This window comes from Pongo pygmaeus, chromosome 16 (assembly GCF_028885625.2).
Source record: "Pongo pygmaeus isolate AG05252 chromosome 16, NHGRI_mPonPyg2-v2.0_pri, whole genome shotgun sequence".
In the NCBI taxonomy this organism is placed as follows: domain Eukaryota; kingdom Metazoa; phylum Chordata; class Mammalia; order Primates; family Hominidae; genus Pongo; species Pongo pygmaeus.
Window position 1 is genome coordinate 71955668 of NC_072389.2, and position 24341 is coordinate 71980008.

At 43.6% G+C, this 24341-nt stretch overlaps 4 protein-coding genes and 4 non-coding genes across 20 annotated transcripts in view; 2 read left to right on the top strand and 6 right to left on the bottom strand.

Annotated features, from left to right (window-relative positions):
• The window catches only part of MAP2K1 (mitogen-activated protein kinase kinase 1), a 101840-nt gene extending 99829 nt beyond the window's left edge, over window positions 1-2011 (top strand). The window contains exons 10-11 of the mRNA XM_054451869.2: window positions 188-233; window positions 966-2011. Coding sequence (XP_054307844.1) covers window positions 188-233; window positions 966-1079 — 160 coding nt within the window. The 3' untranslated portion in view covers window positions 1080-2011. The remainder of the gene's footprint in view (window positions 1-187; window positions 234-965) is intronic.
• SNAPC5 (small nuclear RNA activating complex polypeptide 5) lies at window positions 218-9638 on the bottom strand. 3 transcript variants are annotated; one of them, XM_054451871.2, is made up of 4 exons: window positions 8083-9638; window positions 5766-5855; window positions 4847-4978; window positions 218-1181 (listed from the first exon to the last, which is right to left on the bottom strand). In XM_054451871.2, exons 1-3 carry the CDS (start codon window positions 8170-8172, stop codon window positions 4868-4870), a joined length of 291 nt encoding a protein of 96 aa, XP_054307846.1. In that variant the 5' UTR covers window positions 8173-9638; the 3' UTR covers window positions 218-1181; window positions 4847-4867. The 3 variants fall into 3 exon arrangements, with proteins under 3 accessions (XP_054307846.1, XP_054307845.1, XP_063508397.1); XM_054451870.2 differs by having other exon boundaries at window positions 218-2251; XM_063652327.1 differs by lacking the exon at window positions 5766-5855 and having other exon boundaries at window positions 218-2251.
• Window positions 9639-9767: 129 nt separating this feature from the next.
• RPL4 (ribosomal protein L4) lies at window positions 9768-15785 on the bottom strand. The gene is made up of 10 exons (XM_054451868.2): window positions 15264-15785; window positions 13832-14003; window positions 13531-13637; window positions 13086-13224; window positions 12254-12378; window positions 11849-11978; window positions 11423-11579; window positions 10760-10843; window positions 10523-10643; window positions 9768-10100 (listed from the first exon to the last, which is right to left on the bottom strand). The coding sequence occupies exons 1-10, from the start codon at window positions 15264-15266 to the stop codon at window positions 9855-9857; spliced, it is 1284 nt and encodes a 427-aa protein (XP_054307843.1). The 5' UTR covers window positions 15267-15785; the 3' UTR covers window positions 9768-9854.
• On the bottom strand, window positions 11724-11792 carry LOC129014777 (small nucleolar RNA SNORD18). Its single transcript, XR_008494312.1, has one exon. It is a non-coding gene; the product is annotated as a small nucleolar RNA SNORD18 (small nucleolar RNA).
• Window positions 12488-12559, bottom strand: LOC129014775 (small nucleolar RNA SNORD18). The gene has a single exon (XR_008494311.1). It is a non-coding gene; the product is annotated as a small nucleolar RNA SNORD18 (small nucleolar RNA).
• Window positions 13286-13384, bottom strand: LOC129014897 (small nucleolar RNA SNORD16). Its single transcript, XR_008494419.1, has one exon. It is a non-coding gene; the product is annotated as a small nucleolar RNA SNORD16 (small nucleolar RNA).
• On the bottom strand, window positions 13717-13788 carry LOC129014778 (small nucleolar RNA SNORD18). The gene has a single exon (XR_008494313.1). It is a non-coding gene; the product is annotated as a small nucleolar RNA SNORD18 (small nucleolar RNA).
• Window positions 15568-24341, top strand: part of ZWILCH (zwilch kinetochore protein) — a 526447-nt gene continuing 517673 nt past the window's right edge. For 4 of the 11 annotated variants that reach the window (XM_063652307.1, XM_054451861.2, XM_063652311.1 and 1 more), the window contains exons 1-2: window positions 15759-15872; window positions 19292-19343. In XM_063652307.1, the coding sequence (XP_063508377.1) occupies window positions 15820-15872; window positions 19292-19343 (105 nt within the window). In that variant the 5' untranslated portion in view covers window positions 15759-15819. Of the gene's footprint in view, window positions 15873-19272; window positions 19344-24341 lie in introns of those variants that run through there. The other 7 variants (XM_054451860.2, XM_054451859.2, XM_054451862.2 and 4 more) reach the window with 7 other exon arrangements.

The window sequence follows — 24341 nt, forward strand, 5'->3', positions numbered from 1 at the left end:
GACCTTGGTTTAACTCAGCAAGAATGTATTAACTTACTGTGGGCATATCGTGCTTAGAACAGGAGGATGAATCAAGCCCAGGCAATCCTCAGCCTCTAGTGTGCAGAGAAGACAGGCATGCAAACATCTTATTAGAGCTAGAACCAGTGCCAGGCAATAGCTCTCACCTTGTCTTTCTTCCTTTAAGCTTAATAAAAAACCCCGCAGAGAGAGCAGATTTGAAGCAACTCATGGTAAGTCTGTTTATTCCAGATTCTTACAGTACCTGTTTATTCATTTGTTCTTCTCTGTCAGTCATCTGTGCAGTACTTCCAGAGCCCATTCATTCCCTGCCCACGGTGGTCCAGCTGAGCCTGGGGCTGCAGAATACCAAACACCAGTCTCCTTTGCTCTCCCATCAGTTTAAGGGAAAGCTGGGGTGACCCCCGCAGCCTGAGTAAGCATATGCCAGAGGAAAGGCCTGAGGGGGCCACGGGAAAGAAAAGGCCAGCTCACCCCCTTCATGGGGATGGGGCCTTTCCCTAATACTGCCTCACCTTACATTCAGCCTCCTTCCAGAGTCACTCTCCGCCTGCTGTCTCGTTTGGTAGCAGTGGAAATAGCTAATACTGTAAATATCTGGACAGCCATAGACAGTGTATATAGTATAATATGCACTAAGTCCATCATTTTCTTTGTATCTTCTAACAAGCCTGTGAGGCATTTAAGGCAGAGTTACTGTCTCCATACTGCAAGAGTAGGCTCCAAGAGGTGACTTGCCCAAGGCCTCACAGCTGCTGTGACTGGTGGAGCGGGTCTTTGGGCCTGCAGCTGGCCCCACTGTTGCTCAGGGGCAGGTGCCAGGTGCTCTTTCCAAGTGCAGCACAAGCTCTAGACCTGAAACTCTTGGATTTTACTTCCTGGTGGGATCTGTTTTGTTTTTTGTTTCTTTTTAACACCACGTTCTCTCATCTCCTTACATGCAGGTTCATGCTTTTATCAAGAGATCTGATGCTGAGGAAGTGGATTTTGCAGGTTGGCTCTGCTCCACCATCGGCCTTAACCAGCCCAGCACACCAACCCATGCTGCTGGCGTCTAAGTGTTTGGGAAGCAGCAAAGAGCGAGTCCCCTGCCCGGTGGTTTGCCATGTCGCTTTTGGGCCTCCTTCCCATGCCTGTCTCTGTTCAGATGTGCATTTCACCTGTGACAAAGGATGAAGAACACAGCATGTGCCAAGATTCTACTCTTGTCATTTTTAATATTACTGTCTTCATTATTATAACTATTATTGTTCCCCTAAGTGGATTGGCTTTGTGCTTGGGGCTATTTGTGTGTATGCTGATGATCAAAACCTGTGCCAGGCTGAATTACAGTGAAATTTTGGTGAATGTGGGTAGTCATTCTTACAATTGCACTGCTGTTCCTGCTCCATGACTGGCTGTCTGCCTGTATTTTCGGGATTCTTTGACATTTGGTGGTACTTTATTCTTGCTGGGCATACTTTCTCTCTAGGAGGGAGCCTTGTGAGATCCTTCACAGGCAGTGCATGTGAAGCATGCTTTGCTGCTATGAAAATGAGCATCAGAGAGTGTACATCATGTTATTTTATTATTATTATGTGCTTTTCATGTAGAATTCAGCAGTTGACATCCAAATCTAGCCAGAGCCCTTCACTGCCATGATAGCTGGGGCTTCACCAGTCTGTCTACTGTGGTGATCTGTAGACTTCTGGTTGTATTTCTATATTTATTTTCAATATACTGTGTGGGATACTTAGTGGTATGTCTCTTTAAGTTTTGATTAATGTTTCTTAAATGGGGGAATTATTTTGAATGTCACAAATTGATCAAGACATTAAAATGTCGGATTTATCTTTCCCCATATCCAAGTACCAATGCTGTTGTAAACAACGTGTATAGTGCCTAAAATTGTATGAAAATCCTTTTAACCATTTTAACCTAGATGTTTAACAAATCTAATCTCTTATTCTAATAAATATACTATGAAATAAAAAAAAAAGGATGAAAGCTACTTTTGCTTTTGTGGTAAGCTTCAATTTCTTTAGTACACAAGAAATACTGGTTTAGCCAAGCATCATTGGTGAGGGGGAAAGGTGAAGATGAGGAGGAGGCTGGAAGGCAGAAACAGGACACCAAGTTCAGTGCTTCGGACTAACTGGGGCTTCCTGTAATTTCAATCTCCAGACTCAGTCCAGTTCTTCTCACCCAACACCCTTATCTGTGACTCTTCCAACCACCTTCCTTGTGGGACCTGTGAATAGATCCTGTATATTCCTTTGATCTCTTTATACAAGGGAAAAGCAGCTGATGGGGGACTGGGAACAAATCTGAGAAAAATCACAAAACATTTCTTATCTCACAGAACATTTCTCATTTTCCATATATCAGTAGTTGAGCTGAAGGCCTGCCTGTACTTTCAGGCTGTCATGCTCATAGGAGGGCCTTGCTGGTGACCAGCTTGCCTACCTGGTGTGGGAGCTTTCTGCACAACATAGGACATCTGTCTCCTTGCGACATTAAGCAATGGTTTCCCTTCTTTCACCACTTACACTTAACCACACCTTCCTGGAAAGGAGGAATGTGCCTGGCGCTGGCTTTGTCATGCCTGTGAGGTGGCAGTGATGTCACAAAGCCATTGGGAACTTTTAGGTACATTTGAGGCTGCTGGTCAATACCTCTCTGCTCATTATTTTCTTTGAAGGGGCAGGTTATAGAAACTAAAGCCAACATATATATTTATAAATAAAAGGCCCATTCCTTTTTAGATTAAAAACAAAACTTGGGTAAATAATCTTCTAAGTAGGTAGTCCAATCTAGAGGTACCAGAGCTTGGGATACTGCCAGGATTTTAAAAAAACGATCAGTGTTGTATATACTGCTGCCTAAGCTAGTCAGCTTTTTTTTCTCTCACTGTGAGGTATAGCTTTTCTAAGTCAACAGTTTAACTTATACATTTTCAACATATAAACAGTCAGGCTGGGTTTTAACATTTATACCCTGTGTCTTTTAAAAATGACAGGATACAATCACTACTGAGAATGTTTCATTAAAATGAGAATACTACATGCTTAGGAGAAATGTTATAACCTGGTATCTAAAACCTAGATCTGACCACTTTCATGCTCAGTGTCTTTTGAGGGGTGTTTAGATTTTTTTTTTAAATTTTTAGCCAAGAATTATGATCCCCACATGAATCTTGCAGTGTTTTGAGCTCCCAATGCCAGATTCTTACTGAGATACCAATGATAGTTGGATTTTTAAATGATCTCATTAGCACCTCATAGCAACCTGTGAAACTGCTAGAGCAGATGTGAGTATCTTCACTTTACAGATGGGAACGTGAGTTGCAAAGAGGTGAGAGGACAAGTGACCAGTTAGTGGTAGAGCTGGAATTCATAGTCAACTTTTCCAGCTTTTAAAACCCATGCTCATATTTTAAATTAGACCCCCAAAATTTATGTACCTTGATGCTTTTTGTTCCCAAACTGTCTTCCCATTGTGTGTTCTAAGGAACATGCTCATTTAAACTTCTGGCTGTTTCCTCTAAGAGCAGCTCAAAATAACTTCAATGAAATGTGGATTAACAAAAAAAGTATTGTTTTCTTTGGGAACTGTCACATAAGTTCCGCTTGACATGATTCTTTGTGTTTTGTTTGGCTGGGCAGGGGAAATTAATTTTATAAAATTAAACAACTACTCATTTCATGGTATAGTAGTCAGTGGAAAAGGGACAGTATGCAGAAATGAACCTCAACTTCAGATACTAAGTAACAACTCTTATTCTGTAACTGTCATCTGTTAACAAAAATCCAGTCTTCCGGCCTGGTGTAGTGGCTCATGTGTGTAATCCCAGCACTTTGGGAGGTTGAGGCGGGCGGAAAACCTGAGGTTGGGAGTTCGAGAGCAGCCTGACCAACATGGAGAAATTCTGTCTCTATTAAAAATACAAAATTAGCCGGGTGTGGTGGTGCATGCCTGTAATCCTAGCTACTCTGGAGGCTGAGGCAGAAGAATCACTTGAACTCAAGAGGGGGAGGTTGCAGTGAGCCAAGATCGCACCACTGCACTCCAGCCTGGGCAGTAAGAGCGAAACTCCATCTCAAAACAAAACAAAAAATCCAGTCTTCCAAGCATGGCACATCTCTCTTAAGGGCCAGAAATGGATTTCAAACCATCCTGTTGTATCTTTTCCTCAGAGAAGGAACTGCTGTTTCTCTCTGTCGCTATCTAGAAACCAGCAGGCTCCATGATGGCTATTTATAATTTACTTATAAAAACATTTTACCAGTGAGTGATGTCTCAAGTGAGAGGTGATTAACAGATACACAAAGCAGTTTATAGCATGCAATATTTCAATGCCTCTGAGAGGTAGAAACAGCCTGTGCTCTCAGATGGCCCTCAGTCCTTCCCCTTGTCATCTTTCTGTCCTAGACTGTGTCCTAACTGCTCACAAGGGTTCAGCGGCGTGCAAACGGCCTTTAATTGGTTTTCTTCAAAGAGGCATCGTTGACTGGAAAGACTGGCTTGTATTTAAACCCTGCTCTTTTCGCAAATGCCAGACTTTCTCAACAGTATTTCAGAGGAAATTTTGTTTTGAACAGTTAACTGAATCTGACCAGATTACAGACAGCACCACCCATATTGCTCAATGCTAAGACACAGCATCTCTGATTTTCTGTATGTCATAACATTCTGAAGCTTGAGTTACTGATAGAGCCATTTTTGCAACTACACATCCTCCTTATAGTTCTTGCTTTCCTTTCAAGCAGATCACAGGGCCCAGGGCAAGATGATTTCCTTAAGGAGAAGTAGCCTGAGACTTAGAAATGCAATTTGTATAACTGACCAGCCTGGCTTTCCCCCTCCTTTAGGAATCTGATTCTTCTTCCTCTTCCTCCTCTTCCGTCACATGACTCTTTGTGCTCAGCTCCAGGGTTGTTTGGTTGATTGATGCTTCATTGTCTACATGCACCAACATCTGTATTGGCCAAGGGCATCACAGATTAGTAGGAAAGATGCTGGCCTCAAAACAGCAAATTCTTAAAAATGACTTAAAATCAGATCTCAATTGCATATCTATCCCCAGTACTTATGACTAAGAGGTATGGCCACTTTCCTTTTATACCCCCACCTCCATTACCAAAATGGGGCAAAAGTAAATGCCCCAGATTCAGTAGAATGTTACCTCATTTACAAACATTATTACAGAAAGCTCCATAAGATTTGTGCCAACTTACATGTGCTGCTGTATCATGGTTTTAAATGTCTTAACACACAAAATCTGGGAGAACTGCTCAAATATTGTGTACTTAGAAATAAGATTTTGCTGACTTACTTGAGGGCATTTGGTAAGAGATGAGTATGATGAGGACTGGAACTCATCTTTTAGCACTGTGCCTTGTACTTGAAGCCACACTCTTGAATCCCAAGGTTACTTATTCACAAGAAATCAAGAGTTTTGACATCGTCCTACAAAAATCTCCACTCTCCCCCGGGTTCATCTGAGTAACTAGACAGAATGGATGACGAGGAGGATGGAGGTAAAACATTAGTAACTACTTAATAATTAATTAGTGTATAACCAGCTGGTAGGAAGGTGGTTAATGGAGAGTTGCCACCTTATTAAACCAGAAAATTGTTGTCATCACTTCTCAGAGCCCTTTGGGCTAGGTAATGTGATTTACAACAGTTCTTCACTACCCAAGCAGCATGGGAGCAGAGCAGACTTTGCATTCTCTCCTAGGCCTGCACTTGATTAAGCTTACATCATGTGACTGTTCAGGTACAGTGTGAGAAGACAGCATCTCATCCCCTCTTCTAGAGCTGATCATTGATTGGAGGGCTAATTCTTCAACCTAGAAAAGAAGAGTTGAGGACACTTTTCCTTACTATTTCACTGGACTACTGATGTGGGTAAACTGCTGGGCACACTATGAAAGGTTTGCATCAAGAGAGGGAATGAAAACTATCTCTGTGTTGCTCTAGAGGGAAAGTTGGGGGGGTAGGCTCTTAGGTTTTCTCTCTTTTAAGGATGAGTAAAGAAAGACTCTAGCCCTTTTCCCCTGGGCTGAACAGGTGTTCTGGCTGAGTCATGGCTTCCACTTCCACAGACCTAGCAACTCAAAGTACCAGTGTGTCATTAAAACAGCCAGGTGTCATCTGATTCCTGAGAGAGAGAGAGATTCCCTGGACCTGAGGCTGTTACTCAGTAATGAGAAGGTGAAGGAAAGAAGAATAGAAAACAGAGGTGTTTGCTGAAGCATAAGGAAATCTGAGCTTTGGAGGTGGTCATCAATACACTCATTAAGTACTTGTAAGGGTACTGTGGCAATATAGAAACATAAATAAGCGGAGGGCACTATGACTTCCCTAAGGAGGCTGGGCGCGGTGGCTCACGCCTGTAATCCCAGCACTTTGGGAGGCTGAGGCGGGCGGATCACGAGGTCAGGAGATCGAGAACATCCTGGCTAACGCTGTGAAACCCCGTCTCTACTAAAAGTATAACTTCCCTAAGGAAAAATGCTTATGATTTTGATATGTCACAGGTGTACAATACTTTTCATTTTACAAAGGGCTTTGGTAATCCTCACCTCATATGGACTTAAAGTTTCTGAAAAAGGGCCGAGCCCAGTGGCTCACGCCTGTAATCCCAGCACTTAGGGAGGTAGAGGCAGGTGGATCACCTGAGGTCAGGAGTTCGAGAACACCCTGGCCAACATGGTGAAACCCCGTCTCTACTAAATACAAAAAATTAGCCCGGCGTGGTGGCACATGCCTGTAATCCCAGCTACTTGGGAGGCTGAGACAGGAGAATCCCTTGAACCCGGGAGGTGGAGGTTGCAGTGAGCCAAGATTGTGCCATTGCACTCTAACCTGAGCAACAAGAGCAAAACTCTGTCTCAAAAAAAAGATTCTGAAAAGAATGCTGAGCAGGGATTACCATAATAACCTCCCTGGGACTTTTTTTTTTTTTTTTAAAGGCAGGGTCTCCCCATATAGTTGCATGCTGGCTGGAGTGCAGTGGCACAATCTGGGCTCTCTGCAGCTTTGACCTCCTGGGCTTTGGCCATTCTCCCACCTCAGTTTCCCAAGTAGCTGGACTACAGGCATGCACCACCACGCTCAGCTAATTTTTTTTTTGTAAGGCCGGCCGCGGTGGCTCACGCCTGTAATCTCAGCACTTTGGAAGGCCGAGGCGGGCTGATCGCTTGAGCTCAGGAGTTCGGGAGTTCGAAACCAGCCTGGGCAACATGGTGAAACCCCGTCTCTACTAAAAATACAAAAATTAGCCGGGCGTGGTGGTGCACACCTGTAATCCCAGCTACTTGGGAAGGTGAAGCACAAGAATCGCTTGAATCCAGAAGGCGGAGGTTGCAGTGAGGCGAGATATGTCACTGCACTCCAGCCTGGGCGATACAGTGAGGCCCTGTCTCAATTTTTTGTAGAGACGAGGTCTCACTATATTGCCCGGGCTGAGGGGCTGCATTAAGCACAGGTTTGGGAAGTGGCCCACGTGGGCCTAAATCCCGACTCCTCCTCAAGGCCATGGCGTCAGTAACAAGAGCCACTGGAAGATCCAGACGTTAGGACAAGTCTCTTCTCCCAGGGCCTCAGTTTTTTCCTTGGTAGCATGTGAGGATCTAGGAGTTCCTTCTGGCTTGGCAAAACTAGAGCATTTCAAGCGCCAAGACAAACTAGAAAACAGCAGCTCAGGAGGAAGGGGTCGGTGGCCAGAGGGGTCTAGGCGAGCCTTCGGAAGGGAGCATTTCCTCAGCGTGCTGTCTGAGGGCCATCAACATTTACAGGAAGCAACAGGTAGGACCGCACTTGCCAAACGCAGATCCCTGGGCCTCACCCTAGACTTGCGAGGTCAAGATTCTGAGATAGGGCCTAAGAAGAGCACAGCAAACTCCGCAGGTGATTCAGATACCTGTTTGTTTGTAAACCTGTAAATTGGCGCCACCACAGCTAGTGAGTAGCGGAGGAATGGCCGCAGCAGGTGGTCACCCCAGAAGCCCAGGTTGGGGGGAAATGGTCGCTCGGGAGGAATGGAGGAGGGACAGGAGAGGGCCGCGGGGTCACCTTGAGGCGGTTCAGCTGGTCGTGCAGGGCTGCCTTCAACCGCAGCAGCGTCTCCTCCTCCTTGCGCAGTTCCTGAAGCCGGCTCAGCATGTTGCCTGGTCACATAGCCAACCTCCGCGATGCTGTCGGCTCGGCACTCGGTGATGACGCCATCGCCGCCGACTCCCGGAAACCGAGCGGGGAGGCGGGGCTGCCCGACACATTGGGGAAAGGCGAGGGGTGCGCCCCCTTCCGGCGCCCGCCGTAGCCTGGTCACTCCGCGGGGGACGAGCTGCAGGAAAGGGTACAGCCTGTGTCAAAACACCTTGATTCATGAGTAATGATCAGGATTTCGAAATTAGATCCATGGAGCTGTGAACAACCTGAAGAAATCTTGGGTTTGGCTATCCTTTAATCCGATAGGCCATTCGCACACCAAATGGTCAAACACCGTTTCAACTGACCGGGTGAACAGCACTTCCAATGTGGTGTTCCACCAAGTGGCTATCTTTAACCCCACAAAACCTATATTTGAAGGCAGGCACCAAATCAGTAGCACATGAACTCTACTGTGTTAAGAGGCCCTGCAGGGTAGGACTCACAGTGGACTTTAAAGGAGTAAGGCTGCACAAAATAGAGAACTAAAGAGCATGAAAATAAAGCCATGCTAAGAAATGACGTGCTTAAGAACTGAGATTTTGCCCTGGAAATGGGGAGTGTAACAGATCACCTTGGCTGTGAACGGAGACTGTCTTGACAGTTCGAGACTGTCAGAGAAAGGCTGACAGTTTAACAATCCAGATGCAAAACAAGGCTTTGACACAGGACAAGAGGTTAATTCTAGGGTAATATTTGCAGTTTAGCTTTATGGGTTAAAAAAAAAAAAAAAAACCCTTATATCTGGAGGCATTTCATGGGTATTTCTTTTGAACACACTTGGTTAACAATCACCAAGACACACAGGCAGTCCTGAAAAACGCTTCTGGTAATTTTCAGTCTGGCTCTGACGCCCAGGCTGGAGGGCAATGGTACAATCTTGGCTCATTGCAACCTCCACCTCCCAGGTTCAAGTGATTCTCCTGCCTCAGCCTCCAAGTAGCTGGGGTTACAGGCGTGCACCATGATCGTCTATTTTTTATATTTTCAGTAGAGACGGGATTTCATCATGTTGGCCAGGCTGGTCTTGAACTCATTGACTCAAGTGCTCTGCCCACCTTAGGGTCCCAAAGTGTTGGGATTACAGATGTGGGCCAGTGTGGCCTTTTGGCACTTTTTCAAACCATGGTGAAAATATTCAACTCGATTGTCATAGCTGGTTAAAAAGAACACTTCTCAAGAGGTAATCAATTTTACTGCAGTACCAAAAAAATTGTTTTCCAATTGTGCCCTCTTGTGGTTAAAGTTAAATCTTTACAGAATTTAACCTATTTTCCATCTGGTGGGGAGCTAAACTTGAACAGCCTCTGCGTTTCTGACCAAGTCCTGTTATACCTATTTTTCAAGCCACATTATTTAGAAAACCAGTTTTTTATCACTCCCCTTCCACTGAACTCCATGGACTTAGTATAAATCCATGCCCCATTTTATATAGTGTGCCCCATTTTATACCCCACTATATAAAATGTAATAGTCTAAATTTATGGCCAACAAAATGTCACTTTAAAAAAATTCTAACCAAGCTTTACAGAACACACCAACAAGTCATGTTTCTCACTGCCTGTATAATCAGGTCTTTATTCAAAAGAAGCTGTCCAAAATGATTTGACCTTTATGGAATAATCAAATTTAAGAGTTTATGCAGCAGGCTTCTTTTCCTCTGTAGTAGGTTTCTTTTCTGCAGGCTTCTTTTCAGGGGCTGGTTTCTTGGTAGCTGCTGCTTTTTTTCCCACCAGAGGCTTCTTCTGCTTCTTAACACCAACAGCAGCCTTCTTTCCTTTCTTACCTACCACAGGCTTCTTGCCTGCAACCGCCGCCTTCTCATCTGATTTGGCTTGTAGTGCTGCTGCTGCAGCAGCTGCCTTATCCACCCGGAGCTTGTGCTGCAACAAATTAGGCAGAAAACAGTAAGAATCAAATCCTTCTAAGAACTTAATGTATCAGGAAGAGAGAGAGAGAAAAAAAAAAAAAAAAAAAAAGCCAGCCAGGCACGGTGGCTCACGCCTGTAATCCCAGCACTTTGGGAGGCTGAGGCAGGTGAATCACCTGAGGTCAGGAGTTTGAGACCAGCCTGACCAATATGGTGAAACCCCGTCTCTACTGAAAATACAAAAATTAGCTGGACATGGTGGTGTGCGCCTGTAGTCCTGTAGTGCCAGCTACTTGGGAGGCTGAGACAGAAGAACTGCTTGAACCTGGTAGGTGGAGGTTGCAGTGAGCTGAGATCACGCCACTGCACTCCAGCCTGGGTGACAGAGCGAGATTCCGTCTCAAAAACAAACAAACAAACAAAAACCCCACTCACATTCCTGGCCTGGCGAAGAATGGTGTTCCGGCGCATGGTCTTTGCATATGGGTTTAGCTTCAACATGATTCTCAAGTTTTTCAGTGGGTTCTTCTTTAGGACTCTGCGATGAATCTTCTTGCTATAAAAAGGCAGATACTGTATCAACATTTTACTTAACATTATACACATACAAATTTTTGAAACAACCAATAGTATAGGGTTGGGGCAAGAATTACACTCTAAGTATCACTTTACCGTGGTGCTCGAAGGGCTCTTTGGATCTCTGGGCTTTTCAAGATTCTGCTAAGATCTGTATTAATCATCTTGTGCATGGGAAGACTGAAAGGGAAAAGATTGACATGTACATGTAAAAGTAATCAACCAAAGAACATGAAGCTCAACTGAAGCTTTATTTTTAACCACTATGCTCTCCAAAATATCTACTACACTATCACTTCTCATAAACATGGACCAGGCCGGGTGTGGTGGCTCACCCCTATAATCCCAGCACTTGGGGAGGCCGAGGCGGGTGGATCACCTGAGGTCAGGAATTCCAGACCAGCCTGGCCAACATAGTAAAACCCCAACTCTACAATTAGCTGGGTGTGGTGGCACACGCCTGTAGTCCCAGGTACTCGGGAGGCTGAGACAAGAGAACTGCTCAAACCCAGGAGGCGGAGGCTGCAGTAAGCCAAGATCACACCACTACACTCCAGCGTGGGCGAGAGAAAACAACTCTGTCTCAAAAACAAAACAAACAAAAACCAAAAATATAGACCAGGTGAGTCTCATTTTGGCATATTGTTGCTGCACATAAGGGGAAATGGGAACAAAATTATTTAGAAAACATGTAAGCCAATTCTGAATGTTAATATCCACAATATAAACATCTGTGCTTAGTATATGAAAGATACTTACTTGTAGTTACTCTTGAGAGAAGCAGCTTTACGCCAAGTGCCATACAATTCATCTAACTTCCGGAAAGCACTTTCAGTCCAAATGCAGAAACGTCCCACATGCCCACCAGGAGCAAGCTTCAAAATGTTCAGCTTGCTTACATTAAGCAGAGTAATTCCTTTTAAAGGCAAAGAAAAATTAGGGAGCCTGTATTTCAACAAAAGAAACACAAATCATCTTTATGGCTTAAGAGCTATAAAAGGTACCTGAGAACTTATTAATTACGAAGTTTCAACCATCAATGGTGCAACTCTTTCAGCCATAAATCAGAACTTCCACAAAATCATGTGTTTCAGAAACACGGACCGTAAGTGGAATCTCATCATAACAAAAGCTGAGTAGACTTGCAGAGTATACCTAGTCAATATATGTAAGCAGTTTAATTACCAGGGATGTTTCTGAAGGCCTTGATGATACCATTATCCTCATTATAGATGATGCACGGGCCCCTGCGCTGGATACGGCGACGGTTTCTCATTTTGCCTTTGCCAGCTCTCATTCGCTGAGAGGCATAGACCTACAAAGTGAGCAGTTTTAGTATTCTGATACAATCTCTGCAACAGATCTTCAGAGTTTTAATTCCATTTTACAGATGATTAAACTGGGCACAATAACTTGCCAAGGTTACAGAGCCATAAACAGCAGTTAGGATTCAAACCCAGGTAATCGGGCTCTGAGGTTCATGTTCTCTCACACATTAAGGCTTAGCTATACTGCCCTTATCTTCTGAAATTCAAAGTGACAAACTGTGAACAAGGAGTACCAAACTGTAAATGTGCTCATTAAACGGACCTTTTTGATATCATTCCAGGCTTTAAGTTTCTTAAGGAGCAAAACAGCTTCCTTGGTCTTCTTGTAACCTTCAACTTTATCTTCGACTACCAAAGGAAGTTCAGGAACTTCCTCAATACGATGACCTAACAAAAACCAATTTGACACTTACTTGGTTATCCTGAACCTTTTGGGGAAAAAAAAAAAATCAAACATTTTATACAACCAATAAAAGCAAAATGGTATTCAGTTTGCCAAGTCAGAATTTCCACAAATATCATGTGTTTCAGAAACACGGACCGATTAAGTGGAATCTCATCATTTTGACAGTTAAATAAAAATGCGGTGGGAACACAACAGGCAAGTTTAAGTAGGAAGTTTTCTAAGGATATATTAAACTACTACTTGAATAGTTAGTTCCCCAGTTACGCTAGTATTCGCTGATTGATTTGTCAGATTTAAGTAGTCAGACCTAGTATTCAGTAAAGGATTAAAGTTTAATCAGACACTTCAGGATGAAAAGAATGTGCAATTTTAACAAAGGTTCACATGAAAGAAAAGTGGGGCATTTTGTATCACTGATACGAAATATTTTTGATTAAAAAATTTTTAAACTGATATGTAACATGTATTTCTGGAGTACACTTGATAACTGAATGCACTCATTTGTCAAGATCAGATCAGTGTAACTGGAATATCCATGAACTAAAATATTTTATGCTAAAAACATTCAAATTATTCTCTTCTAGCCATCTTGAAATGGGTTACTGTGAATAAAAATCACCCTAATGATGAAACAGTAGGTGTCTTATTTCTTCTATCAAACTCTCTTATGATACAAAGTATTACCAACCTTTAGACATGACCAGTGCTGGTAGGGCTGAAGCAGCCAAGGCAGAACAGATGGCATATCGTTTTTGGGTTGTGTTCACTCTACGATGCCAACGGCGCCAGGTTTTGGTTGGTGCAAACATTCGGCCTCCACGACACATCTATTTTTCCAGTCAAGAATCACATTTCTCAAATTTTAGTAATTACAACAAGGTTATTTCTTGCTCAGTAAGAATTTTCGTCAACCTTCTGTACCAGCTTACTGACAGCAGGCAACTGTCGCTGAGAACAGAGTAAGACGCAAATTACGACATCATTGCAAGCAAAATAACCCCATATAAATGAAGCCCCTTCTCTTCAAGACAAAAAAAGTAATATTTTTACACCATATTATCATCAATAAACCAGACCCAGGCTGCTAAATTCCATCAGAGCTGACCAGTCTTAGGTAGTGAAACAAAGGATACGTTTCCAAAAGCACCCTGGCCAGAGCGGTGAGTCCCACCACCTCGAACTCTGGGAATTCGAGCCACAGCTCTGCCAGTACCCCAAGACTCAGCACTGGTCTGATGACCTAAAATTGAGAAGAGATAAAAATTGTAGCTGCTTCATCATACATATCAACCCATGACTATTACGCATGGTAGCAAACAGCCATCAGAACATCCGAGAAAATCATGTGGTTCAGAAACACGGACCAATGAAGTGGAATTTCATCACTACTGTAAAGCAGTCCCTAAAATATGTGCAAAAGGTATAAATCCATACCTGCTAATTCACTGACAGCGTAGGGCTGTCTGTTGTTTTTGCGCAAGTTGGTGTGAACAAAGTTCACAATATCTGGTCGAATAGGAGCCTTGAATACAGCAGGCAAAGTGACATTTTTGCCAGATGACTCCCCCTTTTCGGAGTACACCGATATTAGTGGGCGAGCACACGCCTAAAGAAAAAGGAAAGGATTATTTTTATTGACAAGTAATGTTGGAAGCGCACTCTTCTCATACGCCAACAATATCATTAAATACTCAATTGCAGAAGAGATTGGTATGGTGGGGTAAACAACGCTTAAACCAAAATAGCAGTAAATGACTAGAACCCTTAGAATCGCAAGCTCTACTGCACAATTTTATTTTCAAAGAGAATTGTTTATCATAAAACTTTCAAAGCAAGCCTTACAAAGCACAATAGCTAAATCAAAACCATATTGTAAGGTTTGGAGATGCTGTTTAATGCCAATTAATCAGCAAATCCTGTCTACCCGGACTCCACTCATCCCAACTTCCATCCCTGTCCCACTCACCCTCACCCTCTACTAAACACGTGTTTCCAAAGCTCACCAGTAGAAAGACTGGTGATACTTTTTGTTTAAAAGTATCCGAGTCTTCCCATCTGTGAGTAAAATCAAAATCCTGAGGCTGACCTACACAATCTTCTCTACTTCTGACCTCAACTCCCATACACTCTTCCAAATATTTTTCGGTCTCAGGACCACCCGACACTTGCCTCAGACTTTCCAAGTGTTCACTCTAAAGCTCCTCTTTGCCAGCTTTCTCACATCCTTCAGGCCACTTTAAGCTTTCTCTGATCACTGTTTAAAGCCAAACCACTCCTATTCCCTATGTTCTCATCTCTTACTACCATCGAATATTACTATGTATTTAGTCCAACTCAACTACGATCCCAGTCAGGACAGTGTCTTGTTTTGTTCGCTTAACTCCCCCGGCACACAATACTACATAGTATATACGAACATTATTTGCGGAAAAGCAGTACACATATAACACTGGTGTTATTACGAGTTGGCTAAGGATTCAAAGATTTTGATAACACCGAACAGAACAATTTTTAAGCGAAGAGAACCAAAAAGCTTTTTGAGATGATTCCTAAGCTAGGCAGAGACAAGCATCCAGAAAAAGGCTAAATAAGCAAGTATTCTAACAGAAGGGCCCATTGCTCTTGAGAACGACCCAGTGCTTTCCACTACTGCTTCCCGGCGCGTACTGTGCTGGGAACCCCACGTTGCCTCTAAGATGGCTGCCGTATCGCCGCACACCTCAGTCCCACACCAGAAAAAGACGCCTTTGGTCCTCATCTCCCTCTCCTCGCTCTATCTCCTACAGATTCTATGCTCCGAACCCCAAATCCTTCCTTACTGGCCCTGAGATACGGGGTAAGGCCAGCCAAGAGGACTTCCACTCACCATGGCGGAGAGAGGAGACAGCCACGCTCCTCTCAGCCAGGCTGCTGCCACAGGAAAAGGAAGTGCTTACCACTCTCGCTGTATATGTCACCTTCCCCTTGACCGCCCCACCTTGCCCCGCCTAAGAATCAACACGGATACACAAAATATCTCTCTACCACACTACAAAAGTAAAAAAGAGAGTGTTATTTCTTTATTTGTGGGAAATTACGGTATCTATTTTCTTCCAAAGCTAATAATAATTCTTAGAAAATAGGGACTCCTTTTCGCGGAATAATCCATAGGGGGCGAGGCCAACTCTCGCGAGTCGAGGTATCTTCTCAACCACTGCGCTTATTTTAATTATTGCAGACGGAAATTGAAGACTATTGACATAGTAAATAGCTCTGGGTGGCTTGAAACGAAAGTTTAACTTTGCGGACAAACGGGACTTATGGGGGGTGGGGGGGGGGTGGTCAAAATAGTCCCGGCGGGGCGGGGCCATGACCCCTGACGTCGCCGGCCCGGCGCGCAGTTCAGTTTGGCGGTTCCGGTCCCGCTCTCACATTGGGGCGGGATGTGGGAGAGGCTGAACTGCGCGGCGGAGGAGTTTTATTCTCGTCTTCTTCAGTGAGTCTGCTCTCTTCTTTTGGCTGGGGTCCTGGGACAGCACTTCTTTCCCTGGGTATCTGGATCCCCGCCCTAAGCCTCTTGCCACTCTTTGGGGATCAGCGCTTTGCCAGCTTTCCTGGGGTCCAGGAGTTGGGGAGAGGCCGGCTCTTGGCTCCAGTGTGGGGTTGACCGTGTGGGAGCTTGCTTGTCTCAGGAGAAAACGTGTACGTCATCAAACGAGATGGAAGGTGGCAAGTGTTCCAATAGGCGATTTATTCTTTCTGCTGATGGACACACTTGCCATAAGTAGAGGCACTACCCGGGATACGGAAAACTAGGTGTTGGCATCCTTCCCCTGTTTAAAGCCTTGTTGACTCCTAAGAGTGAAATGTGGTGGTAGTCTGTTAATCTCTATTATTCGAGGTAGTTGCCACATGAGCTACAACTGTAATGATAGCAGATTGGTGTGTTGCGTTTTGAAAACACCTTTATTTTCACTGTGCTCCAAGACTTCATTTTATTCTTATGGTGAAGTACTACTACCAAGGGGATTCCATCAAGTTCTGCATCCTATGTAAAAATCTAATCCATAGTTCTCAAATTTAGCATGCATCAGAATCACCGGGGGATTGTCAAAACACAGATTGCTGGGCCCCACTTCCAGGGTTTCTGATTTAGTAGGTCTGAGATGGGGCCAATTAATTTGCCCTCCTGATAAATGCTAGGTGTAACGGATATGGCTGGTTGGGCATCACACTTTGAGAACCACTGTGTAATCTGGCCCATGATTTCCTAAATGTTATAATTTTTCATTGTTTATCTTCATTGCTTTTTTTCCTGCTTACAAAAGTAGTCACGCTTGTAAACGTTTTGAATAGAAAGAGCTTTAAAAAAACTGGCATGTCTTGGACATGTTTCATTGTGACTCCTTATAGATCTATCTCATTGCTTTTAACTGCTATATAGTATTTCACTCTATGGCTGTTTCATCTTTATTTAAGATAAGGCCGGGCGCGATGGTTCACGCCTGTAATCCCAGCACTTTGGGAGGCCGAGGCGGGCGGATCACTTGAGGTCAGGAGTTCTAGACCAGCCTGGCCAACATGGCGAGACCCGGTCTCTACTAAAAATATAAAAATTAGCCGGGCATGGTGGCGGGCACGTGTAATCCCAGCTACTTGGGAGAATTGCTTGAACTCGGGAGGCAGAGGTTGCAGTGAGCCGAGATCGTGCCACTGCACTCCAGCCTGGGCAACAGAGCAAGACTCTGTCTCAAAAACAAATAAATAAAAATAAAAATGTCCTATTAACTAAGCATGGTGGTACATACCTGTAATCCTAGCTAGTCTGGAGGCTGAGGCAATAGGACCGCTTGAGCCCAGGAGTTGGAGGCCAGCCTGGGCAGCGTAGTGAGAACCCGTCTCTAAAAATAAATAAATAAGTCCTCTATTGATACAACTTTATTTAGACTCTTTTTTTTTTTTGAGACGGAGTCTCGCTGTGTTGCCAGGCTGGAGTGCAGTGGTGCGATTTTGGCTCACTGCAACCTCTGCCTCCTGGGCTCAAGCGATTCTCCTGCCTCAGCCTCCCGAGTAGCTGGGACTACAGGCGCATGCCACCACGCCTAGCTGATTTTTGTATTTTTATTTTTAGTAGAGAAGAGGTTTCACCATGTTGGCCAGGATGGTCTCGATCTCTTGACCTCGTGATCCACCCAGTTTGGCCTCCTAAAGTGCTGGGATTACAGGCGTGAGCCATCATGCCCGGCCTATTTAAACCCTTTATACTTCACATAGAAAGTATAACACTTTTTCCCCCCCTACTGGGAATTTTCACACGGGACTCAGATCAATACCTGCAAAGCTGAATTAATCTTTTCCTCCAACTGGACATTCTACTTCTGAATTCTGTCTCTGAAGAGTTCTAATTCCAAAACCCCCACCGCTGCCTTATCTAGTCGATCCTCTTATTCTTCCTCCATCCATGCTGTTTTCATTCAGGCCATTATCAGGCCTCTGAAGTGCTACAAGTTATTCACAGCTATTTTCCTGGACTCCAAGTTATTACCCTCTACATTACTGTCAGATCTTTCCCATTTAAAGTCATTTAGTGAGTTCCTCTTGGCTTTCAGGATAAAGTTTAAGCCCTATAGCTAAATTTCTACCATAGCTTCCTTTACTTGCCTCTCTCTGAGCACTTATCACCATGGAACTGTGGTTTACTTGTTGGAATCCAGTCAGGACTGTGAACCAGGGACTATGCTTTTGTTTGATATTCTCGGCATCTAGCAGGAGTGACTGGCCTCTATTAAACATGCTTGAGACATTATTGCAAGACTGATTAAGTACACGGTGAAACCCCGTCTCTACTAAAAATACAAAAACAAAATTAGCCCGGCGTGGTGGCAGGCTCCTGTAGTCCTAGCTACTCTGGAGGCTGAGGCAGGAGAATGGCGTGAACCCGGAAGGCGGAGCTTGCAGTGAGCGGAGATCACGCCACTGCACTCTAACTCCAGCCTGGGCGACAGAGCAAGACTGCATCTCAAAAAAAAAAAAAAAAAGACTGATTAACATCCCTGAGTTATGCATAAGACATAAACATTTGTAAGAATAAATCACAATCTTTCACAATATGGCAAAAGTGAATTAGTCATAGGCCTAGCTCTTCTGTTTCTATTTCAGGAAGTCATATAGTATTAGATCAGATATAGATATAAATGGTTTCTTGAAACAGTTCTGTTGGGTTCCTTCAATGACTAAAGATTTCTTTTCAGTGTAGATCAGGCTGGTGTGTATTTTGGTATGTTAATGGATTACAGTTTAAGTGCTTTAGATTCACTATTTTAAAACTTTCTTGAATTAAAGGATAATAATTAAATGATATCCTGGAGTTTCATGCTTACATTTTGAAAAGGAAATGGTCAACATAATCAAATTTACTAACTTTGAGTAACAAGTTATAAAAATGGAGGACAGATGCTTCCATTTTAGCCATAGAAATCTAAGGCCTAGGACCCTTAAGTAACTTCTGTGGTTACCCACGGATTCAGTAACAGATCAGAATCCAATCATTTTTACTTTGAAAGGTCATGTGGCAAGTTACATTTTAATTTTAACTGGTGATGTGTTTGAAAAGACACACAGTAGAGGTAGGCAACCCAATTTCCTGCTGCCTCTGAGAATCAATTGTACCCAATTGAGGGCAACAGTCTATTAATCTCTATCACAGGTTTCTTTTTTGTTTCTCTTTTCTTCTTAACCTATTGCTTCTTTTCTGCTTTTTTTCTCTCAGCAGCTACATCTTAGGGCCGCTGTAAGTACTTGCTTTTTGCCTTTCCCATAGGTGTCCTGCAGAGATAAAGTGATGACTGACTCCTGAGTGTGAATAACAGGAGAGATAATGTAGTTCTGTTTTTCACATGTGGTTCTGCATTTCAGGGAATTTAATGAAGAAAAGAAAGGAATCCGTAAAGACCCATTTCTCTATGAGGTATGAACAATTTGGTTTTTAAACACAACTCTAATCCTAAAATTGTCTGTTTTTATTTTTATTTTGAGACGGAGTCACGCTCTGTTGCCCAGGCTGGAGTGCAGTGGCATGATCTCGGCTCACTGCAAGCTCCGCCTCCCGGGTTCACGCCATTCTCCTGCCTCAGCCTTCTGAGTAGCTGGGACTACAGGCGCCTGCCACCACACCCGACTAATTTTTTTGTATTTTTAGTAGAGACGGGGTTTCACCATGTTAGCCAGGATGGTCTCGATCTCCTGACTTCATGATCCGCCCACCTCAGCCTCCCAAAGTGCTGGGATTACAGGCGTGAGCCACTGCGCCCGGCCGAACTTCTGATAAATTATTTAGTCACCACCCTGTAATCAAGATATAGAATATTTGTATCCTCTCCAAAAATGTTCTTATGTCCCTTTACAGTGAGCCCTTTGCCCTCCCTTAGTTCCTGGCAAACATTAATCTATTTTTTGTCTCTGTAGTTTTACCTTTTCCAGAATATCCTATAAATAAAATCATACAGCCTTTTGGTTCTGGCTTCTTTCAATTAGTATAATGCATTTAAGATTCATCTATGTTGTTGTGTGTATCAACAGTTCATTCTATTTCTGAGTAGTATTCCGTTGTATGGATGTACCATAATTTGGTTATCCATTCACCAGTTGAAGGACATTGGGTTGTTTCCAGTTTTTGATGATTATGGAGCTGCTATAAACATTCATGTATTTATTTAGCATCTAATATGTGCTGAGTGTTTCATAAGTAAACTCTCCGTAGTTGGGGAGATAAAACCTATGTCCATGAAATAATTAGCAAACTAAAATAAAGTATACATTAACAGACAAGCTGGGGGGGAAATACTCATGAATGAGAAGCTGTAATATCTATGTGTGTGTGTGTGTGGCCATATATATATATATATATATATATATATATATATATATATAGCTCTTAAAAATCAATGAGAAAGATGGCTGGGCACGATGGCTCACGCCTGTAATCGCAGCACTTTGGGAGGCTGAGGTGGGTGGATCACCTGAGGTCAGGAGTTCGATACCAGCCTGGCCAACGTGGTGAAACCCCGGCTCTACTAAAAAACACAAAAATTAGCCGGGCATGGTGGCGTGTGCCTGTAGTCCCAGCTACTCATGAGGCTGAGGCAGGAGAATCACTTGAACCTGGGAGGCAGAGGTTGTAGTGAGCCAAGATTAAGCCATTGCACTCCAGCCTGGGTGACAGAGTGAAACTCCGTCTCTAAATAAATAAAATAAAATAAAATAAAATAAAATAAAATAAAATAAAATAAAATGCCAGGTGCAGTAGCTCGTGCCTGTAGTCCCAGCTACTAGAGAGGCTGAGGCAGGAGAATCGCTTGAACCTGGGAGGCAGAGGTTGCAGTGAGCAGAGATCGCACCACTGCACTCCAGCCTGGGCGACAGAGTGAGACTATCTCAAAAAATAAAAAATAAAAATCAATAAGAAAGAAAGACAAAAAAGTATAAAAGAGGAATAGGCAAAGGACACGAGTAAGTAATCAAGAAAGAAACATGCAAATAGAGTTACCCTTCACTGTCTGAATTCTCACTAGCCAAACTCAAGAATCAGATATATCTGGGTAAACTCATTTATCCCTTCCTGCCTGAATTCTTGCTGCTTGATATCTGTATTAGTTTCCTAGAGCTGCTATAGCAAAATACTGCAAATTAGGCAGCTTCAAACACAAAAATTTATTCTCTCCCAGTTCTGGAGACTAAAATTCTGAAATTAAGGTGTCAGCAGGTGCATGCTCTTCCTGAATTCTCTAAGAAAGAATCTTTCCTTGCCTCTTTCTAGCTTCTGATGGTTTCCAGCAATCTTTGGTATTGCTTGGCTTGTAAACACATCACTCCAGTCTCTGCTTCTGTAGACAAGTGGTATTCCCCCTGTGTGTCTATGCCTCTAACTCTTTCCTTTAAGTATACCAGTCATTGGATTTAGGGCTTGCCCTAATCCAAATTAATCCTCATCTTGATTACATTTGCTAAGATTTTATTTCCAAATAAAGTCACATTTATAGGAACTGGAGGTTAGACCTTCAAGATACCATTTTTGGGGACACACTTCAACCCACAACAGTACCTGAAACTCAAGAACCTAGTAGATTAGAATAACACAGTATCCTTGGCTCTCTGTGCTTGGTTTCTTCATGCTTTAATATCCAAACTAAGAAACCAAATGGATTCAAATAATGAGAGATATTTATGATTAATAAGCATATTAGAAACTGCTGTTTACCTTGGCCGAGTGTGGTGGCTCACACCTGTAATCCTGGCACATTGGGAGGCTGAGGTGGGAGGATTGCTTGAGCCGAGGAGTTTGAAACCTGCCTGGGCAATATGGTGAGACCTTGTCTCTACAAAAAGCAAAAAAAAATTAGCTGGGTGTGGTGTCACGCACCTATAGTCCCAGCTACTACTACTGGGAGGCTGAGGCCAGAGGATCGCTTGAGTCTAGGAGGTTAAGGCTACAGTGAGCCAAGATTGTGCCACTGCACTCCAGTCTGGGTGACAGAGCAAGAGCCTATCTTCAAAAAAAAGATAAAAAGAAACTGTTCACCATCATTATTGATCAAACAAATGACAAAACAGTAAGATCTTATGTTTTGCTGTGAGATGGTAAAAATAAACAATGAAAATGCTCTTTTTCTTTCTTTTTTTTTGAGATGGAGTCACTCTGTCATCCAGGCCGGAGTGCAGTGGCGCGATCCTGGTTCGCTGCACCTCTGCCTCCCAGGTTCAAGTGATTCTCCTGCTTCAGCCTCCCAAGTAGCTGGGATTATAGGCACCCGCCACCACGCCCTGCAAATTTTGTATTTTTAGTGGAGACAGGGTTTCACTATCTTAGCCAGGCTCGTCTCAAACTCCTGACCTCAGGTGATCCGTCTGCCTCGGCCTCCCAAAGTGCTGGGATTACCTTCGTGAGCCACTGCGCCCGGCCATGAAAATGCTTAATGTGTTGATATAAGTGATGGAAGTATAAATGTGTAGATGCGACATTTTGAAAGGCAGTCTGATAGTATCAGTGTGATTTTAGGTATTAATCTTAAGAAAATAATTCAAAAGTGTTCACTTGAATTGATGTCATCAATTGTTTATAATAGCAAAAAACTGGAAACTACTAAAATGTCATACAATATGGAATTAGTTATGTGACAAAAGAGCTGTGGTACTAGACTGCCAAAGGACATTGAATGACACAGACATTCACGATATAAAACTATTAGAATCCTGTTTTTATTAGGCAAAATCCTATCTAGGTATCTAAATAGATACATTTCTATTTTTATTATTATTTTTTAAAGAGATGGGGTCTTACTCTGTTGCCCAGGCTGAAGTTCGGTAGTATGATCAAAGTTCACTGCAGCCTCAAACTCCTGGGCTCAAGTGATCCTCACACCTCAGCCTCCCAAGTAACTGGGACTACCAGTGCACCACCATACCTGGCTAATTTTTTTTTTTTTTTTTTAAGAGACATGGTCTTGCTGTGTTGTAACTAGTCTCAAATTCCTGGCCTCAAACCATCCTCCCATCTCAGCCTCCCAATTAGCCGGGATTACAGGTGCCAATGTGTCCAGCATATATTTGTATTTAAATAGAGTTATATGCTTGGAAAAGGAATGCTTGGAAAAGGAATAGAGTTATATGCTTGGAAAAGGAATGAGTTATATGCTTGGAAAAGGTAATGATTATCCTGTGCAGAATCTCACTCTGTTGCCCAGGCTGGAGTGCAGTGGCATGATATCGGCTCACTGCAACCTCCACCTTCTGGATTCAGGCAATTCTCCTGGCTCAGCCTCCCGAGTAGCTGGAATTATAGGCACCCACCACCATGCCCAGCTAATTTTTGCATTTTTGTTTTTTTTTTTTTTTTCGATGGAGTCTCGCTCTATTGCCCAGGCTGGAGTGTAATGGCACAATCTTGGCCCACTGTAAGCTCCACCTCCCAGGTTCAAGCGATTTCTGCCCCAGCCTCCTGAGTAGCTGGGATTACAGGCCCCCGCCACCACGCCTGCCTAATATTTTGTAGTCTTAGTAGAGACGTGGTTTCACCAGTTTGAGCAGGCTGGTCTTGAACTCCTGACCTCAAGCAGTCCACCTGCCTCAGCCTCCCAGTGTGCTGGGATTACAGGCGTGAACCACTGTGCCCAGCCTAATTTTTGTATTTTTTGTAGAGACAGGATTTCCCCATGTTGGCCAGTCTGGTTTCAAGCTCCTGACCTCAAGCAATCTATCCGCCTCGGCCTCCCAAAGTGCTGGGATTACAGGTGTGAGCTACTGTACCCAGTCTGTTTTCAAACTTTTGAATAAACTTCCAGTTGGAATGAGAATGTATGAAGTTTTGGCCAGGACAGTGGCTCATGCCTGTATTCCCAGCACTTTGGGAGACAGAGGTGGGAGGACTGCTTGAGGCCAGAATTTTGAGACCAGCCTGGGCAATATAGCGAGACCCCATCTGTATGAAAAATAAAATAATTAGCCAGGTGTGGTGGCATACACCTGAAGTTCCAGCTACTGGGGAGGCTGAGGTGGGAGGATTGCTTGAGCCCAGGAGTTTGAGGCTGTAATGCACTATGCGTGTGCCTATGAATAGCCATTGCACTCCAGCCTGGGCAACATAGTGAGACTCTGTCTTTTTTTTGAAACAGAGTCTCACTCTGTCCCCCAGGCTGGAGTGCAGTGGCACGATCTTGGCTCACTGCAAGCTCCGCCTCCCGGGTTCACACCATTCTCCTGCCTCAGCCTCCTGAGCAGCTGGGACTACAGGTGCCCGCCATCACGCCTGGCTAATTTTTTGTATTTTTAGTAGAGATGGAGTTTCATCGTGTTAGCCAGGATGGTCTCAATCTCCTGACCTCGTGAGCCACCGCGCCCGGCCGAGACTCTGTCTCTTAAGGAAATTTTCCATTGACTTGCATAGAACTGGCCTTTATGTGTTTAGATAGTA